Source organism: Rana temporaria, chromosome 9, assembly GCF_905171775.1.
Source record: "Rana temporaria chromosome 9, aRanTem1.1, whole genome shotgun sequence".
Classification (NCBI taxonomy): domain Eukaryota; kingdom Metazoa; phylum Chordata; class Amphibia; order Anura; family Ranidae; genus Rana; species Rana temporaria.
In genome coordinates this window covers 58,006,269-58,029,058 of record NC_053497.1, presented here as the reverse complement: position 1 = coordinate 58,029,058, position 22,790 = coordinate 58,006,269, and the positions used below count along the sequence as shown (strand labels likewise).

At 44.1% G+C, this 22,790-nt stretch overlaps 1 protein-coding gene across 1 annotated transcript; it reads left to right on the top strand.

The window, feature by feature from the left end:
* Positions 1 to 15,373: 15,373 nt before the first annotated feature.
* Positions 15,374 to 16,384, top strand: NANOS2 (nanos C2HC-type zinc finger 2). Its single transcript, XM_040323569.1, has one exon. It carries the CDS (start codon positions 15,379 to 15,381, stop codon positions 16,024 to 16,026), a length of 648 nt encoding a protein of 215 aa, XP_040179503.1. The 5' UTR covers positions 15,374 to 15,378; the 3' UTR covers positions 16,027 to 16,384.
* The last annotated feature ends 6,406 nt before the right edge of the window (positions 16,385 to 22,790 follow it).

The following is a 22,790-nucleotide window of genomic DNA, read 5'->3' as shown; positions in this document are numbered from 1 at the left end:
ATATATATACTTATATATAATAATTTACTTTAATAGATTTCACCGCACTCTGCCTGCATCTATCCTCGTGAGATTTGACACACTGCATGATCTGCTGATCTTATGTCTGACCCTTTTTGTCCAATATTCCAAACCTCAATGGAATAATGACACCACTTCCACCTTTTTAAAGGGCACGACCATATACATCTCATTTATGGCTATAAATATCATACTTGGGCTGGGCCTCCCCAGAGATTCATTCAACCAGACATGCCCAGTTTATTCACATGTATGAATACCATCATATGATGCAAGTACTATGTATTTTTTCTAGTCACTAAATAGACTGTATTTGATGTTGAACATGTCTGTAAATGATATGCAAAAAATATAAAGCTCTAGAAGCAATCTAAGAAATTAACAATGCTACAAATTATATTTATAATATCTTCTTCTTTTCTCCTTACTAGGAAAAATTAAATATTATTGTTTACACCAATATTAACCACTTTATTACTGGGCACTTCATGCCCAGACCAATTTTCAGCTTTCAGCGCTGACTCATCTTGAATGACAATTGCGTGGTCATACAACACTGTACCCAAATTATATTTTTATCATTTTTTTCCCACAAATAGAGCTTTCTTTTGGTGGTATTTAATCATCTCTGCGATTTTTATTTTTTGCGCTATAAACAAAAAAAGACAGAAAATTTTGAAAAAAATAAAAAAACTAATATTTTTTACTTTGTTATAATAATATCCCAATTTTTTTTTTTTTTATAAAAATTTTCCTCGGTTTAGGCCGATACGTATTCTTTTACATATTTTTTTAAAAAAAATAATCGCAATAACGTATATTGATTGGTTTGCGCAAAAGTTATAGCGTCTACAAAATAGGAAATAGATTTATTATTTTTTACTAGTAATGGCGGCGATCTGCGAGTTTTTTGTCAGGCCTGCGACAAATTTTGGGACCATTCACATTTATACAGCGATCAGTGCTATAAAAATGCACTAATTACTGTATAAATGTGACTGGCAGGGAAGGGGTTAACACTAGGGGGCGAGGAAGGGGTTAAATGTATTCCCTGGGTGTGTTCTAACTGTGTGTGGAGGGGGACTGACTGGGGGAGGTGACCGATGCCGTTTCCCTATGTACAAGGGACACAGCATCGGTCTCCTCTCTCCCTGACAGGACGTGGAGCTCTGTGTTTACACACAGAGCTCCACATCCCTGCTGTCACCGCCGATCGCGGGTACCTGGTGGACATCGTGGCCACCAGGCACGCGCATCGGCTTCCCAGCGATGCGCCGGGCACAGTGTTTCCCCGTGGCGCACGCGAAGAATGTAAACAACAGGACGTCCAGGGACGTCCACCCGGCACTTGAGAGCCGCGCTGTGGACGTCTTTTGTCTATAGCGCGGCCCTCTAGTGGTTAAGAATCCCTGAAGGAGGAATTTGCATATGGTTTATGAATTAACCTAACCGTCTGCCTCCGAAACATATCGGGTTTTATCCACCCTTGCTTGCCTTGATTTATTCGTCAGCATTTGGGTGTGGATTTCTGTATATTGGCGAATTCACTTTGTATGTCAATTCCTTTGTTTTAAATAAATTTTTTCAATTTTTTTGTATATTGTGACTATCATGATTTATACCAAATAAACTTTTCTATTTTTATATACTTTTTGACAATTCCAATCTGTACCATCCCAGGGGCTTTCTTCTCCTACAAAATTTCCATTGAACATAATTACCTCCTTCCATATAGCTAAAAAGATCAAGGTTGTCAGTGGAAACTTATCCAAAAGACATTGCTCAAGGAACCCCTAGCAATCTCTGGAGGAACTCTGTTGTAGATTATCACTTGGAAAAATCTAGGAGATTTGAAGAAGCAGCTTAGAACTGGGACATGTAGTGGTGTTTTGGCTGCATACTGCCATCTGGACACAGGGAACCTAACACAAAAGTGTGATTGTGCTGGCACTGGATCGCCAGGTAGCAACCCTGGATTCTTATTTTGTGAATTGTTGGAATTCTGACACTTGTTATATTTGTCCCATCCATCCTAGCCCTCCTGTTCTATTATTTGCCCAAATCTCCTGAAACGTCCTACATGTTGGGTCCTGTGTGCTTACCTTCAGTGGCATCGATTTAGACCCCTTTCACACTGGGGCGTTTTTCCAGGTGCTTTAGCGGAAAAAAAAAGCGCCTGAAAGAAGCTGAGTCTGCAATCCCAATGTGAAAGCTTGAGTGCCTTCACACTAAAGCGCCTGAAAAACACCCCATTGTGAAAGGGGTCTTAGCGTTTAAAATAAATAAAAATAAGTCACCTGTAAAAAACCTGATAGAGGCCTCATCTGCAATCTCAGTGTAAAAGCCTGAGTGCTTTCACACTGAGGTGCTGCGCTGGCAGGGCATCAAAAAAAGTCCGGCAAGCAGCTTCTTTTCAGCTCTTTAGGAGCATTGAATACACCACTCCTAAAGCGCCCTTTCCCATTGAGGCGTTTTTTAACGCTAAAGCGCCTGAAAAACGCCCCAGTGCGAAAGGGGTCTTATTAAAACTGGAAAGTGCAAAATCTGTTGCAGCTGTGCATGGTAGCCAATCAGCTTCTAACTTCAGCTTGTTCGATTAAACTTTGACAGAAAAAACCTGGAGGCCGATTAGTTTCTATGCACAGCTGCACCAGATTTTGCACTTTTAGTAAAAAAAAACCTGTGTCCTCTCTCTGCCTGCTAGTCCGGTGGTCATCAACCCTGTCCCACGAACAGGCCAGGTTTGCAAGATAACTGAAATACATCACAGGTGATATAATTTGTTGCTTAGTGATTGCAGTATTCTAGTCTGCATCTCCCCAAGGTAATACATAAAACCTGGCCTGTTAGTGATCCGAGGACTGGGTTGATGACCACCGTGCTAGTCCATCACAATCAGTTAAAAAATAAAGGCATTGGGCCCCTTTCACATTGGCAGACCGTTCAGGTCCGCCTGTCAGTTTTTTAGCTATGACTAAGCATTGATCTCCAATGCGAAACGCGTCAGCTGTTTTTCCCACTGTGTGCTGATACTTGTAGTGCATTTTTCCTTTACCCAATAAAGGGCACGTCTTTTTTAAGAAATTGGAGTGCGGCTGTCCATATCTTTCTTCTTTTGCTGTCAGTTTTTTAGGTGGACCCAAACGGACGTTCTGTGCACTTTTATGGAGCGACGGATGTAAGCGGTGGCATGTCCACTGACATCCGATCCGCTTAAAGCGGAGGTTCACCCAAAATCCACTTTTTGACATTAGCTGTAGCATACTGCTAACATCTGCAGTATGCTGTTTTTTTTTTTTTTTTTTTACTTGTACTTATCGTTATATGAGCCCTTGTTTTCCGGCTCCGAGCGGGGAATCCTGCGGGGAATGGGCGTTTCTAAGCGAAGAGGAGTTGATTGACGGCTGCTAAGGTGCGTCTTGGCCTCTGTTTAATCTTCAACTGCCATGATGCTGCACATGTGATCAGTTATGACAGCAGCCATTGGATGGTTTGACAGTTTGGTTGAGAGCACAACCAATGTGACAGTTAGCATTCCCGGCATGCCAGGAATGTAACTGCTTTTTCAAACTGTTAAATTGATGGGTTTACTTCCGCTTTAAGGATGCTGGAAAGTTCATTTTGAGGGTGAACCTCCGCTTTAAGTGTGACTGATGCAAACCCTATTTTCAATCCGTCTGGCGATTCGGATGAAAACATACTCTACGGTCCATCTTCATCCGATCCCCCATAAAGGAGAGCGGCGCTCTGACAGGTCGGCCCCTGCACAGTGTGCAGAGACAGACCCCGTCACCTGCCTGCTCAGCGGGGGATCACCGGAACGATCCCTGCTGAGCGGAGCCCGCACACGGCACGTCCGTGTGAAAGAGCCCTTACTTGTCTCGGAGCTTCTATGTGCTGTCATGTGCATGACCTAAAGTGGCAAAATTCAGGCAATAAAAGTGGTTGCCGATAAAGATCAAAATGTGCCTGTGCATAGCTTTAATCTTCCCCTAATCCCATACCTGAAATGCTCAATAAATAAAGCCATTTCCAGCTTCGGTCATAACCCTGATAAGCCCTCTTGTAGTGCTCACCTTTCAGAGAAGCATGGAGCATTGCCAATATTTGTTTATCTAGTGCTATGGGTGTTTGTGGCACCTCTGGGTGCCCAGTAAAAAGAACATCTTGTGTGCAGGCATCTCAGTAGTTCTGCTGCCATCATTGGGCTTGCTTTGTATAAATTCACTTTAACAACCAGACAAATAAATTCTCAATCAAAATAACGTGACAAAATCTCATTCAGCTGCACAAACAAAAATGTTTTTTTTCCCCAGCTGCCCTTTAAAAGAAAACATCTTTATGCATGTAAAGCCAAAACATTTTCTTTTTTGGATACAAAAATCGGGAAGGTTTAGGACAGAGGCAGTCAATTTACAAAAAATAGAGGATGACAAAACAGCTTGGTTTGTGTAAATCTGCAGTAAGGCTTGGTGCACCCATGCAGTTTACTTTTGAGCCATTTCCACAGTGCATTTTTAGTTTTTGCAAACACATTTTTTGCTTTTTTTTGCCCAATTTTTTGTTGGGTGGATTAAAAACGCAAATCGCCTCAAAAAACGCACTACATGCTTTTCTGCAGCCTCTCTATTGATGTCTATTGAACCCAAAATGAACCGTTTTGCTTTTTAAAAAAAGGCCCCGACCCTTTCCAAAAAACGCAGCGCATAGATGTGAACGTGTCCCATAGGAAAACATGTTAAAAAAGGACTGTAATGTGTTTCTGAAAAAAGTGTGAACCAAACATTAATATTAGAACAGTATGAACAGAACATAACATATTAAAAGAAAAACAACTTCTACATGAAAAAAGGAGAGAGATTTTAAAAACTAGGAGTTTATTCCCCTTGAGAAGTTATTTTATTTATTAGATACTTATATAGTGCTGTCCATTTACGCAGCGCTTGTACATTCACATTCCAGTCCATGCCCTCAGGGAGCTTACAATCAAAGATTCCCAAGACCCCTTTCACACTGAGGTGTTTTTCCAGGCGCTTTGGGCTAAAATTAGCGCCTGTAGATTTCACCGGTGGTGGGGTGCTGGGCGACCGTTGGAGCCTGCTATATGGCCATTGCAAAATCTGGGAGGTGGTGAAGCGTAAACTGAAAATGACAATTGCTCACTTCTACACCCCCCTATGGGACAACCCTTGCTTGCACGAACTCTTGACTGTACCGGACCAAGCCCTTTGGCTCAACCACGGGGTGCGTTACCTGTCTGACGCTCATCACGGTACCATTTTGAAGTCGTTCCAGCAATTTAAGGACGAGTTTGCTCTCTCCAATTCCATGCATTTTCGTTACCTCCAACTCCATCATGCTCTCCAGACACAATTCCCAGATGCCCCCCCCTAACTTAGAACAATTGGATACCCTTCGTACAATAATGGGGCAAGACTCCCTCCCCGCAAACTTATTTCAATATTTTATGACTCTCTCCTTGAATGAATGAATGACTTGTATAGCGCAACGCATGCGAACTGAATCGCCTCTGGGCGCTTTTTCCAGCCAGTATATGCTTGGCTGGTGCGGTCATTTTTACCCCGTAGGATCATGACACGCTAGGGACACACAGTCATACACACATATATACTGGGCCAATTTGGACGAGATCCAATTTACCTACCAGCATGTATTTGGAGTGTGGGAGGAAACCAGAGTACCCGGAGGAAACCCATGCAGACACAGGGAGAACATGCAAACTCCAGGCAGATGGTGTCGTGGTTGGGATTCAAACCAGCGAACCTTTTGCTGCTAGGCGAAAGTGCTACTCACTGCACCACTGTGCTGCCCCATCTGCCCCTTCGCCCTGTTGCTGCGAAACTAGCCTATAGAGCAGTGATGGCGATCGCGTAGCACGCTTGCCACAGCTGGCACATAGAGCCATCTCTGTGGACACGCGAGAGGGGGATCAGGTTTGCGATGGGGAGAGCCAGCAAGCAGCAGCGAGGTGCAGGAAAACGAGTGCCCAAGTGAGTGAATGGGCGGCCCGCAGCCTCTGTGCGGAAGGTTACAGGCCTGAGGGAGAGAAGCAATTGGCGGCGAAGTACAGGAAATGATCTGCCCAAGTGAGTGAGTGGGTGGCCTCTGTGCGGAAGGTTACAGGCCTGAGAGCATGGGACAGAGAGAAACAAGCAGCGGCGAGGTGCAGGGAACGATCTGCCCGAATGAGTGAGTGGGCAGCCCCGCAGGCTCTGCATCGAAGGTTACAGGCCTGAGAGCATGAGACGGAGAGAAGAGCTTCACCGCTTACTTGATGGCTTAAGAGGGGCGCAGGCCCGGAGAACAGACGGACTGTGGGCCCTGAAGCCGAGGACAGGCGAGAGGCGCAGGCTGTAAGGGAATAGAACAGAGAGCTCTCCCGGATCAAAGACAGAGACAGGTACCGGGCACAATTAAACACTGACTACCTGCAGACAAAGATGGGCAGGGAGGCAGAGCAGGGATGGCAGAAAAGGACAGAAATAGAGGTCTCTCTCTCCTCTCAGCCCCCTCCTTCTCTCTTAGCCCCCCTCTTTTTAAGTCCCTCTCTCTCTGTCCCCTTCACCCTGTTCCCCATCTCTCTCTGTCCCCCCTATCTCACACACTACCCCCCTCTTTCTCTCTATCACAACCCCTCTCTTTTTCTCTCTCACACAAACCCTCTTTTTCTCTCTCTCACACAACCCCCCCCTCTTTCTTTCACAACCCCTCTCTTTCTCTCACACACACACACCCCCCATCTCTCTTTCTCTCTCACACACACACCCCCCATCTCTCTTTCTCTCTCACACACACCCCCATCTCTTTCTCTCTCGCACACCCCCTTCTCTCTTGCACACCCCCTTCTCTCTCTCGTACACCCCCTTCTCTCTCTCGTACACCCCCTTCTCTCTCTCGCACACCCCCATCTCTCTCTCTCTCTCTCACACACCCCCATCTCTCTCACACACCCCCATCTCTTTCTCCCCCCCCCCCCCCATCTCTTTCTCTCTCACACACCCCCATCTCTCTCACACACCCCCATCTCTCTTTCTCTCTCACACACCCTTTTCGCTCAGCCCCCCCCCCCTCTCTCGCGAATTGCTGTGTTGGCACTTTACAACACAAAACCAACTTATTTATTTCAGTTTGGGCACTCAGGGTCAAAAAGGTTCGCCATCACTGCTATAGAGTAAAGGACAGATGGTCTGGAGATGTGGGCGGACTGGAGGATGACGAATGGGAAGATGCGCTTGACGCCTGTAAGAAGGTGTCTACTAGGTTGTCTGACCGACTCACGCAACTCTACATACTGCACCGTTCTTATCCGACTCCTATTCGACTGTCCAGGTACAAACCCAATTATAATCCCCTATGTCCCAGATGCAGTAGCCCCTCCAGCACATTCTTTCATCTATTGTGGTCATGTCCAGTGATACAAGACTACTGGACTCAGATTGTTAGGTTCATCCATGATGAAATGGGGTCTCCACTGTCATTATGCCCGAAACAGTGTATACTGGGGATATTCCCAGGTCAGGATTCGGATAAATTCCACAAAGTGTTTCTCCAAGAGTCTCTCTTTATCGCCAGGTTACTTACTTAAAGAAAATGGCTTCAAGCTGCTCCCCCGACTATTTCGGGAGTGGATTGGCGCTGTTAACAAGGTCTTGCCATATAAAAAAGAAATCTATGTGCATAGGGGTTGCCCAACAAAGTATGGCAAGATCTGGGATGGTTGGCTTGACAACGCGGCTACCTGCAATGACGTGCTCGACTAACACCCCCTGTGCTAGGTTTTGGGATTCCCTTATTTCACCACACTGGGCCTGTCAGTTCGTCTGTTGCCAGAATCTTTATTTACGATACTTTGGTTTGTGTGCTCCTTTACCTAACTTCTGTATGATGTCAATATGCCTGGAACTCTGGTAATTTTTATTTTTTGTATGACCCATTTACATATGTTTGTATATCATGTAATAACTGTGCAAACGCATATGCTGTACGCTGCCTTTACTCTTTCCAATAAAACACCACGTTGTTTGTAAAAAATAAATAAAATTAGCGCCTGTAAAATGCCTCCCCTGCATCCACAGTGTAAAACCCAAGTGCTTTCACAATGGGGTGGTGCGCTTGCAGAAAGTTAAAAACAGTCCTGCAAGCAGCATCTTTCGTGCAGTGGGGGTGCGGTGTATACACCGCTCCTGCCCATTGAAAATAATTGGGCACTGCTGCTGAAGCGCCTGTGAAAGCACTCAGGCTTTTTCACACTGGTGAGGCATGAGAGGCAGTTTTCAGGTGCCTTACAGGCGCCATTTTTAATATATATTAGGGCTGGGGAAATTAAAGATGAATTCCTCGATTAATTGATCAAAATTCTTTTGATCGGTACTAGTGGTGCAACGGATCGTAAATATGCCATATGCGGATCGGCACACCACGTGATCCGGAGCTTTGCTGCTACCTCGGCCATAGGAAAGGCCGCAGCTTCGGCCTAGCTTCCGGAGCGTAGGCCATCTTGGTCCACCCAGCGGCGGCCTAGGTGAGCCTAGAACGGCGCCGACATCACCCGGCCTCAACTGCTCATGTTCAGCCGGCTTCTCTGGTAACACTAAGCAAGCACTAATCTTCCTATACAGTGGGGGAGATGTCTATGGATATTACAGTGGGGACTATATATGGTGGTGATCTGAAAAATTTATGTGCGTTATAATTAATCTAAATTAGTCGATTAAAAAAAAAAAAAGATCAAACACGAAAATGTTAAATCAGTAACAGGAGATTATATATATATATATATATATATATATATATATATATATATATATATATATATATATATATATATATATATATATATATATATATATATATATATATATATATATCTCTAAATACCACCCTTTCTCATAAGTGACCACATTCCCTCTGTTTTTAACTGTATAAGAGCTGGGGGGAGGAGAAGCAGCAGTACACTAAGCTTCCCAGTGAATTTCTGTGCAGCAGGGGCATATCAGGACTAGTCTAATCATTGGAGAGCAGGCCGAGTTCCCAGCATAGCTAGAGAACAGACCACAGTGTGCTCTCCTGCTTAGTGTGGTCAGTTTTTAATAGGAAAGCAGAGGGACTGTCAGGAACACCTGGGATTTCATGTAAAGGAAGCAATACAAAAGACAACAGGATACTTTATCATACAAGTACATGGTACAGCAAGCATATATCAGGAATATGAAGTGCTGGGGTAAACAAAAACAAAAAAGCATGCGCGGTCTTGGTCATTCTTTTTTTTTCGAATGAATACTATACCGATTTAAAGCGGAGTTCCACTTATTTGTACGTTTATTAAAAGTCAGCAGCTACAAAAAGTGTAGCTGCTGACTTTTAATAGACAGACACTCACCTGTCCCACGGTCCAGCGATGCCCCTATCCGAAGCCTTGCTCCTTTCCCCCCACCTCTCCACAGCGCCAGCTTTGCAAGTGTGGGCACCCGGCTGTGACAGCTTGCAGCTTCACATCCGGGTGCGCACTGCGCGCTCTTAATGGCCAGGCAATCTTCTGGGACCTGTGACGTGTCCCAGAAGATTGCAGAGAGGGAGGAGAAGAGTCGTTGCCTAGGGTGAGAGGAGTCAATGAGACAATGAGAGCAAGAAGTGGGAGCTGGGTACATGTCAAAACAAGGTACCCCCCAAAAAAATAAAAAATTACATGCCAAATGTGGCATGCAAGGAGTGCTTAAAGCAGAAGTTCCACTTTTGGGTGGAGCTCCTCTTTAAACAAAAATTGTTCATTCTGGTATCGTACGAGAATTTGTGCTTGTCCCTTTGGATAATGTCACATGAACTATCGTCATCGGCTGTCGAAAGCCGTGCACCAACGATCAGATTATTGTATGAACGATTCGAAAGCGATATTTTTCGTCTGATTTTCTCATCGTGTATACTAGGCATTATACTATGTTACCCATCAAAATAAGGTTACAGTATATTGGTAGGATGTCAGTAAAAATGATACTGTTACCAGACTATTAATTTCAACAAAAATATATTTGTATTAATTATAGGTGCATTTAACGCATTTTATGCATGTTATTTACTTGTTAAAAGCATCCCTCTGGTCTGGGGTGACAGACCGGACCCTGGGGTAACAGATCTGGCCTGACTGGAAGATAATGTTGTGTTGAAAACCATGTTCACTTTGGCCACCACGGGGCAACGAATGACTTAACTTTTATAGCACATAAGGAATAAGGGTCAGACGAGGAAAGGCATAAGCCAGACTGAAATTCCAGTCCTGGATCAGGGCATGGATGCCTCAGGACTCTGACACTTGGACAAGAGAAAAGAGTGCTTTACCGTCCTCTTGGCAAATACATTTATTTCTGATGGACCCCACAGGTCCATTAACTGTACAAACACTTTCTATTCACCCTGGTTTTAAGACCCCCTTTACAAAGGCTGCAGATATAGAAAGGATTCTGCCCTCACCATTGTAAAATCTCCAGCATCAACCTCAGCAGTTCCAAGGACCAGGTGCCTTCTTGGTGGTTTAGGTAGACTATGCGCATGTTGTCGGAAATGTTCTGCATCTCTCATCTCTGAATTCCCTCAAATGCTAGCAAAGCCTCCACAACCACCAAAAGTTCCCTGAAATTGGAGGAGGACTGCCTCAGAACTTAGGACCTAGACCCCTGGGCTTGCAGATCCTCCAGGTGAGCACCCCACCCTCAGGAACTGGCATCTGAGGTCACTTTTACTGGGGCTCACTGAGCCTGCCCTCTGCCAACCTCAGTAGATCCACCAAGCAATTCAAGGAGGCCCTTACCATAGAGGGGAGCTGGACTATCATATTTGGGGGAAATTCAGGTCCAGTTTGAAAGCAGAAAGAATTGAAGTTCTCTTGAATGTGGCTGGGCCCAGGTAATTGCTGGAATAGTTCAGGTCATGAAACCCAGTGCCCCCCTCATGAGCCTTGGCTAATAGAGAGACAGTCATATTAACCTTCCAAATGTTTCCTCTGGAAGAAAAAAATTCTGGGTTCTCAAATCGACCCGGCAACCCAAATATGTTTTGAACTGAGCTAGCACCAGACATGACTTCTCTGTTGATTATGCACCCCATTCTTTTCAAGATATAAATTGCCCTTTGGAGATCTTCCATGATTTTCTCCTCATAGTTGCATACAGGAGGAGGTCGTCTTGTTAAGGGATTAACGAGACTCCCTGTAGGTGAAGAAAATACAGCACTTCCGTCAAGACCTTCATAAAAATCTTTGGACTGGCTGCTAGGGCAAACAGGCTCTAAATTGCCAATGGCAAATTCCTTGGTTTTGTCATTATTGCAAACTGGGGAAATCTTTGATGGTCTCGCCAAAAAGAAACATGGAGGTAGGCATCCTGCAGGACCAGTGTCACCATTAATACATCCTTCAGGAGATTCTCCCTTAAGCTGTATATATTTTCCATACAGGATCTTTTGTATTCCAGAAATTTGTTTAATTTTGTAAAAATTTAGATCGGCTTATGTTTTCCAGAAGGCTTGCATAGTACAAATACTTGGGAGTAGAATCCATGAAAGAGCGGATCTGCTGGAATGGGCAAGACCACCTCATGAGCTGCCAAATGCTGGATTTCCTGCTGTAAAGCCAACATATTTTCAGGGTCCCTGGGTAGTCTAGTAAAGAAATTGGTTTGGGGGGGGGGGGGGGGGGACGAAGACTATAAATTCCAAATGATAGTTTTCTCTCAGGAGTTGGAGAATATAGTGCGATATGAGGTAACCCAGGAATAAGGATGGGCTCAGGCGTGTTCGCAGCTCCACATACCTGAGCCTGCCAGGAAGCTTACACTGCACAGCACTAATCACATGCAGTGAGACATTTCCCGATCTGTGCAGCCGTGGATCAGGAAAATGTCTCACTGTCTCTGATTAGCACTGCGCAGTGCAAGCTTCCTGGCAGGCTCGGACATGTAGGGCTGTGAACATACCTGTGCCCATCCAAGGAACATCAGAGTTGGTAAAAATTAAGCAGTCCTTTTATTGGTATGTCTGAAACAAGTAAACTCAAATAGCTTTCTTCAGTCAAAAGTAAAGCAAAATGCTGTGTAGTTCGTGTACAAAAAAGGAAGCACACCACCAAACTCTCATTCCCGTACTGGGTTAAGGTTGATCCCAGACAGGCCACAGGGGTTCAGCAACCAGCGTCTCAGTTGCCAGAGGGTTTAACTTGCTCACAACCTGTGATCCACTCTGCCTCATTGACACAGGTGCTCATCCCTTCCTGCTGCCTTTCAAGACTGCATTTGCTTAACCCCTTGGACCAGAGTCCTTAAAGTCAGGATTTGAAGGCTCTTCCCTCCCAAAACTCCACAAAGCTCTGAAGTTGCATCTCCCTAATAAGAACTTATCAAGACAATCAGACCTCTCTTTCAAATTGTATTACCCTGGGAAACCCCTCACCCTGCATGGGTGAGAACCCCTGAGTATTCAACTATGTCTCCAAACTATCCCCCTAAAAAAGGACAACAACGCAAATATTGGAGAAATATTTCTCCTCCTCTAGTGAACTCTGAAAAATGTCCTGTTTCCTCATTGTCACTCTCCTACCCCAGGCTCTGTGATGATGGGAGAGCCTGAGGGAAATAAAAAAAATGGCCCCAAGAAGATGGACCCTGTTACAAGGAAGACCCCTCTGACGGAGGGGTCGTCCATGAAGAGGATTCCTCCTGTGCGTGACTGATACCCTGCAAGGAAGGGGCTAATGTACTGGACAGTGTCACCCTAAAAGACTAAAATGGCCACTTTTTCAGACTGCATCGTGGATATAAAGTCCTTTATAATGGCCGAGGTTTCCTTTCCAGCCAGCCTGTAGAAGCAATTATAGCAAAAATGCTTAGAGTGAGTAGCCAGTAACTTTTTGCTACAGTATTTGCAACGCCTACTAGGGGTAACTGTAGGAGGGCGGTTTATCAGAAGCATGCTGAGACATCTCGTCTGTACATGAAGACTCTACAAAAGGCAAGAAGAAGAAGGAAAAAAAAAAAAGACAGACTAACCATCAATCAACAGTTAAATTACCCATGCTCAAATCCGTCTGACCCCTGTTCCAACCAGCCACCACCAGCACTGCCTTTCAGTTCTCAGAATCCATGAGAACAGGGTAGTGGTATTGTATAGAACTACTAAATATGCTGCATCCTCTGGGAGGAAAGAACTGTGTATAGCGTTTTTAGGTGGAGTCCCAAGCCACTCTAGATGAAGCTTCTGCAAGACGAAAGTGCTGTTCTCTTGTGCCAGATACTGAACCGGAACCACCCCATCACCAGCCACTCCTGTGAAACAGACAAGAAACACTGTTTCCGACTGGAAGATGTTCTCACACAGAGACCGAGTGTGGCAACCAATCAACTGCATCACCCAGAGGGAAGCTTAGAATGCATGCCTTTGCCGCAAATGCGCTTACAAAACTGGAAGTGATGTCCAATGCGATCTGGAGCTCTCCTTGCACTTTCTGTTTGTCCTTGCAGCAGAGCCACCCAATGTGCACACCATCCCCTCAAAGACCCCTCATCTCCTACAAGTTTGACAACTAGGAGCACTTCAGAAGTCAGAACCCCATTGGGGTCAAGATCCTGGATGCAAATGGTGATCCTGGATCCAAAGTATAATGGCACAGCTTTGCCTCAGAGAGGGACCTACCTGCCCAAAGGCTATTAGATGGGTAAAAACAATAAATGTTGTGCTACCCCATGGTAAGTGACACAATCTATACTGAGGGATGAGGGGGTGGGTGGGAGTTTTTTACTGCCTGATCTAAATGTGTTTCCTGTAGAGCCAATCTTCTCTCAGGTTTGCTGTCCTGGAAGATGATTGAAGAAAAAGCCTTCTACATGTGAACTGGTATCATGCACAAATCTGGTCTTTTCTCCAAAGAAAAGTATTGAAATTCTACTAGTCAGGCAGTTTTTTGGGGAAAGTATGAGCAAAGATCTTGTGTCTGTAGAATGAGAAACAATTGAAAGCCTTCCAAAATCCCTACTGTTACTCTGAGATTAGTGGTGCGAGGCTTATTTTTATATTTTTTGCACTAAATGTGTACATGCTTATGAAGCCGTCTGCAGAACTAACTGCCCTCTCTGAGTAGCCTTAGTCTGCTTGTTTGAAGTAGTTTATTCCATAGAAAAACTGCACAATAAAAAAAAATCTTGGAAAGAAAAGAATGAAGTGATGTTAATGAAAATTCTTTGGTCCAACCCATACATGTGACATTTGCTATGGCACTGCACCTACTTGTAATGAAGTTTGAGGATCAGGGTGGCTTTACACGGAGTTCCCACCATGAATCAACTATTCACTAATCAGTGTAGTGATAGGACTAACTGCCCCATATTTCGATGTGCAAGACAAATGCAAAGAAATTTTGATGTGAAGGACAACGAGCAGTAAAAAGAACACACCTAATTTTGTAGTGATCATACAGTCTTATAGTCTGTATATAACTGAAACCAGTACATAACCTAGGTTGAAAGAGCAGACAGCTACCTGTCAAGAATTCCAGCCCCAGCAGGTGCTGACCTAGGGAAGAGACATATCCACCTCTGAGGGCTAAGAAATGACGCTCTAATAGGGTCAGAAACTGCTGGGTAAAACTTGTGACCAAAAGGTGCAACTAGAACCTTCAGGACCCCAGGGCATGAAACCATGAAGGGCTCCTCTGAACCCCACTCCTACCCCTTCCCACTGATCCCAGTTGCCTTTACTCCATCATGGAGCTCTTTAAAAAAAAAAAAATATAGCACACTTCCATTTAAGCAGCTCTATATCAGCATGGGTAGAAAGGACCAACATGTGCACACAGGCAGGGCGGTATGAAGCAGAAGCAGCTGGCGATCCTGATGCCGGCCTAGGGCAGCCCGCTCAGTGTAGTGAACAGTGTCTACCTCAAGCAGCATTACCTGCTGCTGTTGCACTTCAGGGACCCTTTCACGTGTTCTTCAGTGAACCCCCTTCCTGTCGACTTGGGCCCCCCCCCCCCCACAGTGGCAGGACGCCAGGACCCAGTCGCAATCACGACCTGTGCAACCCTGGTAGTTCCACCACTGTGCATGACACAATGTGCAGTACACTTGATATTATTATTGTGTTTCAACTGGACTTCACACAAGCTATGGCATATATTATTGTTTATAGAACCCAGTTTGTGTGTAGCACTTTTGCAGCTTCCTGTGAACCAGATGTTTTTGTTTCCTAAACAAAGTATGGGAGGGATAAAAGGTATCAAAAACTCCACCCATCAAATAGAAAAATAAATATAAATCAGGTAAGAAATAGTGGTACAGCTACATCACAATGGAATTCCAAATGTGGAAAGACTACCTGCAGCTGGCTTCGGTCATCAAGGCCATGGCAAAGGCTGAGATTTCTGAATCACCTCTTCTAAAGGATTCCCTGCTGAGTCCTGCTGAAAAGCCAGTGGGTGATGCCATAAATCAAAAAAATGTTCCTGTTCAGCCACACTCCTTCCGTGCATACTCTCTATACCGGCCCAAGAGTTTTTCTGACTATGGGATGAATCATAACTCGCAACCTACCAGTTTCTATCGTCAAGATAATTCACCGCTTCATTCTGAGGATAAAGCTACTGCTTTTCAAGCTTCGCAGACTCAACCAAATTCACTGCCAACCTACCATCATGGGCAACCTAATGCTTATCAAACCAAGGCTTCTGTGAAACAGAACTCATCACCTCCACACGGAGAGACTTTAAATGGTGGCATTTGCTGCTTTTGCAAACATAATGGTGAGTCGCGCCATATCTACATGGGCCACAAGTTAAAGGATGAGCAGGGCAGAGTTGTTTGTCCTGTCCTAAGAATGTACGCCTGCTCACTATGTGGGGCCACAGGAGACATATCACACACCAAGAAGTATTGTCCCCTCAACAAGGACAAACACTGTCTGTACAAAAGAAGTGGACGCAACTCCGCTGGGCGAAAGGTGAAACGCTAAAGACAAAAATGCTGCCGGTGAAGGACATTTAATATTGTTCTGATGCTCTTCTGTGCAAAGCCAAAGATCAAGCTTGTCCTTACTCAGAGGCTAATGGTCTGGCCTATAACATAATCAATCTGCAAAAATCTAGCAGAGAACTGAGACTTTTTTTTTAGGCTTTTCTTTTGTATTTAACATTTTTACAGTGAAGAGCTGTATTTGGCTGTCCCTGGAGGAGTATTTATGTTCTGTTAAAATTACTTTTGAGTGTTCTTCACTTCGGCCCTGAAGGTCTGTAAGGACCATTTGTAAATGTTTAATACTTGTGCAAAAAAGTGTTTTGTTGAAACTTTTCAATAAATACATTTTTTTTTTCCCTTGACGATTATTGGTCATCATTGTGTAACCATAATGTTCTTATTCTTGCTAGTCTATTTCAGATGGATAACACAGGATTAAAACCGGGCGTAACCATGCATTTAAAAAGGTTTTGCTATAGTATTTTAGTACTATTTTAGTAGTAGACTTTATAGGTTGAAGTCATTAAACTGGTCAGTTGTGTCCCAATAATTTACTGGAGGTATACATGTTATGTGGATCTAAAGCAAACACTTTGTCATGTTTGTATTGCTGTCTGTATCCCTGCTGGGGAGATTCACAATCTCTTTCTCCTGGTGACCACTGTTTCTTGGACATAAAGTGACGGCGAATCCAAAATTGTACAGTTGTCACAAGAATACAATGGGTTTGGAGACAGCTACCTAAAATAAGTTTTCCCTCACTTTGGAGAGATTTTTCCTTTACTTGTTTTTATGCCCCGAATGGGAAACAGGTGGCAAAAAAACCCACTGATGAGATAAAGTCAAACTCCTGTCCCCCCTCTTCCTCACCTGGAGCACTACCTACACCTAATACCCAAAATAGAAAAAAACACACAAACACATCACACATGTATGCATACTGTTTGTCTTGCTTCCAGCTGCAGGTTGTGAAGAATCCTATACAACATAGAAAGAAGCACCATATGATATTCTGCTGTGAACGCAGGGTGGCTGAATGATGTACCCCCACAGGTGGGTCCTTGACACCTCCAAGAAATAGGTTTAAAGATATTGCTGCTTTCACCCTGGAAGACATCTAGTGGCAGAAATAAATACTGCAGTGCCCAGCAAGTATTGCAGCCTTACATTTAATAAAATAATGCTGTGGGTAGGTGCAATATTAGTTCAGTATTTCCTCAGTCTAGTGAAAATAAAGATTCCTCTATCCACACAAAAGGAGGTGGATAGAAGAATCCCCCAATAGGGACATTGCATTCTGACAGTGGGACTCTCCACTGTCAGAATACACTGATCAGTGGCTGCCACCAATCGGCTGGCGATTCATAGTGTGAACCAGGGCCAAGTCTGTGACCTGCTTAGTCTAGGAGTCGGCTGACTCTTTGAAAACAATGCCCCTACTGTGTGTCTAATACCTTAGGAATCTTTATTTTCACTAGACTGAGGACAGTTGTTAAGAATGTAGGCAGTGTGAATGCAAGGTCATTGCAAATGCCTGCTCATTCTAGTGGCTAATCTACAAGACCCTGTAGCATAAATGAACTAAAATAAAGAAAAATTGCTAGGAGGTAGTGCATTTGTGGCAGAAGATACTTTGCCTGTGTTTTCTACCAAAAACCTCTTTCCACTTGCTCCTAGCATTTTCTGTACACATCTGTAAGGCCTACACCAAGTTATGCTGAGAATGAAGCCAGGGGCCAGGTAGATGTTCCAACAGTGCAAAAGCACAGGCGTTACATCAGTGGCTGCCCAATGGCCAAAGAAAAAGGGCACTGAACTGAGAAGTGGGTAGGAAGACAGCAGAGGGTAGGAAGACAGCAGAGGGTAGGAAGACAGCAGAGGGTAGGAAGACAGCAGAAAAACAGGGATTCACAGAGCGGTCAGTGCAGGAGAAGGTGCAAACCCTAAGGTAAGTCACCATATTCTGAAAATGAGCAAAATTTTCCAGCAAGCATGGGGCAGGGATTAGCAGCGACTCAATGTCATAGAAAGAAGAACCCTTTACAACCAAGGACTACATCTTCTGGCAGCTCTTGACAACACCGCTCTAATCTGATCAGTAGCAGGGAAGTGTTGAAAGCTCTCTGTAAAAAAAAAAAAATGAAATGGATGGCAAAGATGACCTGGCAAACATGGATGGCACGCACGATCAAAAGGGGGAGGAAAACCAAGAGCATAATAATATGCACACACTATGGGGTAGATTCAGGTAGGGACCGCGTATTTTTGTGCGGGCGTAACGTATCCTATTTACGTTACCCCTCCGCAACTTTGACAGGCAAGTGCAGTATTCACCAAGCAAAGTTGTGGCGGCGTAGCGTAAATAGGCCGGCGTAAGCCCGCCTAATTCAAATGTGGATCATTTGGGCGTGTATTATGTAAATTTATTGTGACCCCACGTAAATTACGCTTTTTCCGAACGGCGCATGCGCTGTCCGTGAAAGTATCCCAGTGCGCATGCTCCAAATTAACCCGCAAAAAGCCTATGCTTTCGACGTGAACGTAAATTACGTCCAGCCCTATTCGCGAACGACTTACGCAAACAACGTAATCGACGGAAAATTCGACGCGGTTCCGACGTCAATACTTAACATTGGCTGCGCCTCATATAGCAGGGGTAACTTTACGCCGGAAAAAGCCTAACGTAAACGGCATATCTGTACTGCGTCGACCGGGCGTACATTCGTGAATAGGCGTATCTAGCTGATTTACATATTCTAGGCGTAAATCAGCGTACACGCCCCTAGCGGCCAACGTAAATATACAGTTAAGATACGACGGCGTAGGAGACTTACGCCGGTCGTATCTTAGCAACATACAGATACGCCCGTCGTAAGTCTTTCTGAATCTGGCCCTATATGTATTATATTATACGCTAATAATTAGAGATGTAACGGATACAAACAAGTTACAAAAAATATATTATTGCATTAATGGTTTAAGGACTGTGGGGGTTAATTTACTAAAACCACAAAATCTGGTGAAGCGCTGCATAGAAACCAATCAGTTTCCAGTTGTTTTTTTTGGTCAAATTGAACAAGCTAAATTTAGAAGCTGATTGGATACCATGCAGCACCTCACCAAATTTTGCAGTCTCCAGTTTTAATAAATTTCCCCTTGTCTCTATGTATAGTTTGTAATGACCTATGAACATTAGGTATTATTATAAAGGATTTATATAGTGCCAACAGTTTGCGCAGTGGTTTACAATGTAAAGGGTAACAATACACCAACAGTACAATTCAAAACAAGAGTGTTGGCGGAGCCCTGCTCCTGCGAGCTTACAATCTAAGAGGGAGGGGCTGGTGAAACAAAAAGTAGGGACTAAGAGCCGGTTCACACTACCGCGACCTGGAGGGGGGGGGGGGGGCGCGACTTGTGTCACGACAAGACAAATTACATGGAAGTGAATGAGAGCCGTCTTAATGCACACTACTGAAGTCGCTCTGACTTCAGAAAAGGTTCTAGGACTACTTCAAGGCGACTTCTAGGCAACTTGTTTGTACCCACTGATTTCAATGGAAATTGCCTCCAAAGTTGGATCACTGTCTTAACTGAAGCAACTTTACAGGAAGAGAAAAAGTAGTTCTCAGGCAAACCCCTCCCTCCCACAGAGCCGATTATCCTGTGATTGGCCACTGGTAAAGTTGCCTGTCCTGAAGGGGACTTGAAGTTGCCTCGCAAAGTCATGCCGACTCTCATGTCGCTGAAGTGTGAACCGGCACTCAGGGATGAACTGATGAGGGGAGTAGAAGATTTGGTTGTTAGCTAGAGGCTGGATAGGCCTCCCTAAGGAGAAGAGTTTTCAGGGATCGCCTAAAAGTGAACAGACTAGGTAGGAGATAACTGGACAGATTGGGGTAGTGAATTCCAGAGGATGAGAGAGGCTCTGGAAAAGTCCTGGAGACACGCATGGGAGGAGGAGACAAGGGAGCTAGAGAGCAGATAGTTATGGGAGGAGCAGAGAGGACAGTTTTGGAGATAAGATTGGTGATGTAGCCAAGGGCAGAATTGTGAATGGTTTTGTATGTTTTGAAAAGGAACTTGCTCAGATGTGCATCATCACAGGGTGACTAATTACTGTGAACGCATCAGTATAAGTGTGCCAACGTCCTGGTATAGTGAAAATGGAGACTAATCTAGACTAGAAGAAATTGACTTTTGGCGGCACTCGGGTAACAAATATAAATATCTATAGATATTTATTGTAAAGCTCTGTATATAAAAAAGTATCTACACTTATAATACAGTATTACATCAGCATAGGAACCCAACACATATTCCAATAACACTTCCAAATTCTTATACTAATGCAAGTATGCTCACACCATGAGAATACATAAACATCAAATGGTAAAAATAAATATAAGGTTTGTGTCCTTGAAAATGGGTCCAGTATGCAGGATATTAATTCTTGCTTTGCGCAAAGGTTTTGTATGTTTATATGTTATTGTTAGCGTTCTGAATTTTATTTGTTGGGCAATGGGAAGCCAGTGGAGGGATTGGCAGAGAGGAGTGGCAAATACTGAATGGTTGGTAAGGTGGACGAGTCTGGTAGCGGCATTCTTTATAGACTGAAGGGGGGGGATAATGAGGTCAATGAGAAAGGAGTTACAGTAGTCAAGGAGGTTGTAACTACATCTTCTACAGTACTACATGGGCTGGGATTCCCTCTTGCCAGTTTTTGATACGGAATTCAAAATACTGTATTCTTTTACCATACCAGTGAAAGTGGTTAACCTACCGACTATCTTAAAAAAACTTTATCAGCAAACACAATAGCAGCTTTTGAATGAAAATGTATCCTTTTCTGTTGGGAGCACACTCACCTGCAGGCTGTAGTGGAAAGACGGTAACTGGTCAGCGTTCTTCAGAACAGCTTAGGTGATCCGCTCTCATTTGGCACTGCGGGGAGCTTGTTATCACAAACCTACAGAAACACAAGATAACGTTGCATCAATATATATTTAAAAAGCCTAAAATCATTCAAAAATGTAAGTTTGGCTACAGTGGTTGAAGGGTTAGCGCCTCGGTTACATTTTTGAAACGATCCAGTAATCTGTACTTCAACTAGGTTTAAGCTTAAACAGCACAGTACAGGTCAGTCTAACGCAATCAGTAATTTGTGGTTCCCGGGGGGTAACAACTCGCTCACAAGGAGTCTATGGCTGTCTCGCTGGTGGTTGCCCAGGTTGCTGACTGCAGGGATCTCCAGACAGGCTCCACAGAGGGGTCTCTGCTCTGAATGTCCAGGGAAACAGAGCCATTGGGAACAGTGAAGAAGGACCCAACACCTGGCGACAGCTACCATGCTTCCTCTGAGCAGCCGAGAATGGAAAACACTGGTATTCCTATCCCCTGGGTGTGTCCAAAAGATTGTGGGAGCCCCAGAGGATTATTGGAAAAGGAATTAAAGGGGCCTGCACCCACTGCTAAATAAGGTGGGTAAAGAACTGCATGAACCAATCAGCACTTTCACAAAGTGAGTAAATAGTCCTGTGTAAGCTACAACTCTTATGAATGCATAACCACTTTCTGTCTGACTCACGTAAGAGTAGTGGCAGAGTGGCTTTCCTGTGCTGGATCATGGGCCTAATCTGGCACTTACACACACACACACCATAGTTTATAGATGCTATAAGTTTTGCGCAAACCAATTAATATACGCTTTTTTTGTTATATATATATATATATATATATATATATATATATATATATATATATATATATATATATATATATATATATATATATATATATATATATATATATATATATATATATATATATATTTTAGCAGACACCCTAGGGAATAAAATGACGGTGATTGCAACTTTTTATCTTGCACGGTATTTGCGCAATCATTTTTCAAACGCCGTTTTTTTGGGGGGGGGGGGATGGTTTCATGAATTTAAAAGCAAAACAGTAAAGTTAGCCCAATTTTTCTGTAAAATATGAAAGATGATGTTATGCAGAGTAAATAGATACCCAACATGTCACGCTTTAAAATTACGCAGACTCATGGAATGGCGCCAAACTTCGGTACTTAAAAATCTCCATAGGCGATGCTTTGAATTTTTTTACAGGTTACCAGTTTTGAGTTACAGAGGAGGTCTAGTGCTAGAAATGTTGCCGGCACTCTAACACACACGGCGATACCTCACATGTGCGATTTTAACGGGGCGTTACATATGTGGGCGGGACTTACATGTGCGTTCGCTTCTGAGCGCGAGCTACCGGGGACAGGGTAGTTTTAAAAAAAAAAAGTGTAAACATTTTTTTTTATCACTTTTACTCCTATTACAAGGAATGTAAACATCCCTTGTAATAGGAATGGTGTGTGGCAGGTCAATAAGACCCCACATCTCTCCTCCAGGCTGGAAAGCATGAGATCGTGAAAAAATTTCACAGATCTCATGCTTACTAGCCGCAATCGCGGCTTTGTTTACGTCCAGGTACCCGGGCGTGAAGTCATCACATCGCAACAGTCATAGAGATGACTGGTGACCAGCTTTGGCAATACCAAAGCTTCCCATCCGGCTCCAGACGATTCTTTTTCCGGACCCCCGATGGCACGGGAGTGCCCGGAGAAGCACCGGATGTCGGCAGGAGGGCGGGGATGTCCCCTCCCGCCGCCTATAAGAACGATCAAGCGGTGGAACTGCCGCTATGATCATTCTTATCGTGCACGAAAGAATGATATCTGAATGATGCCTCTAGCTG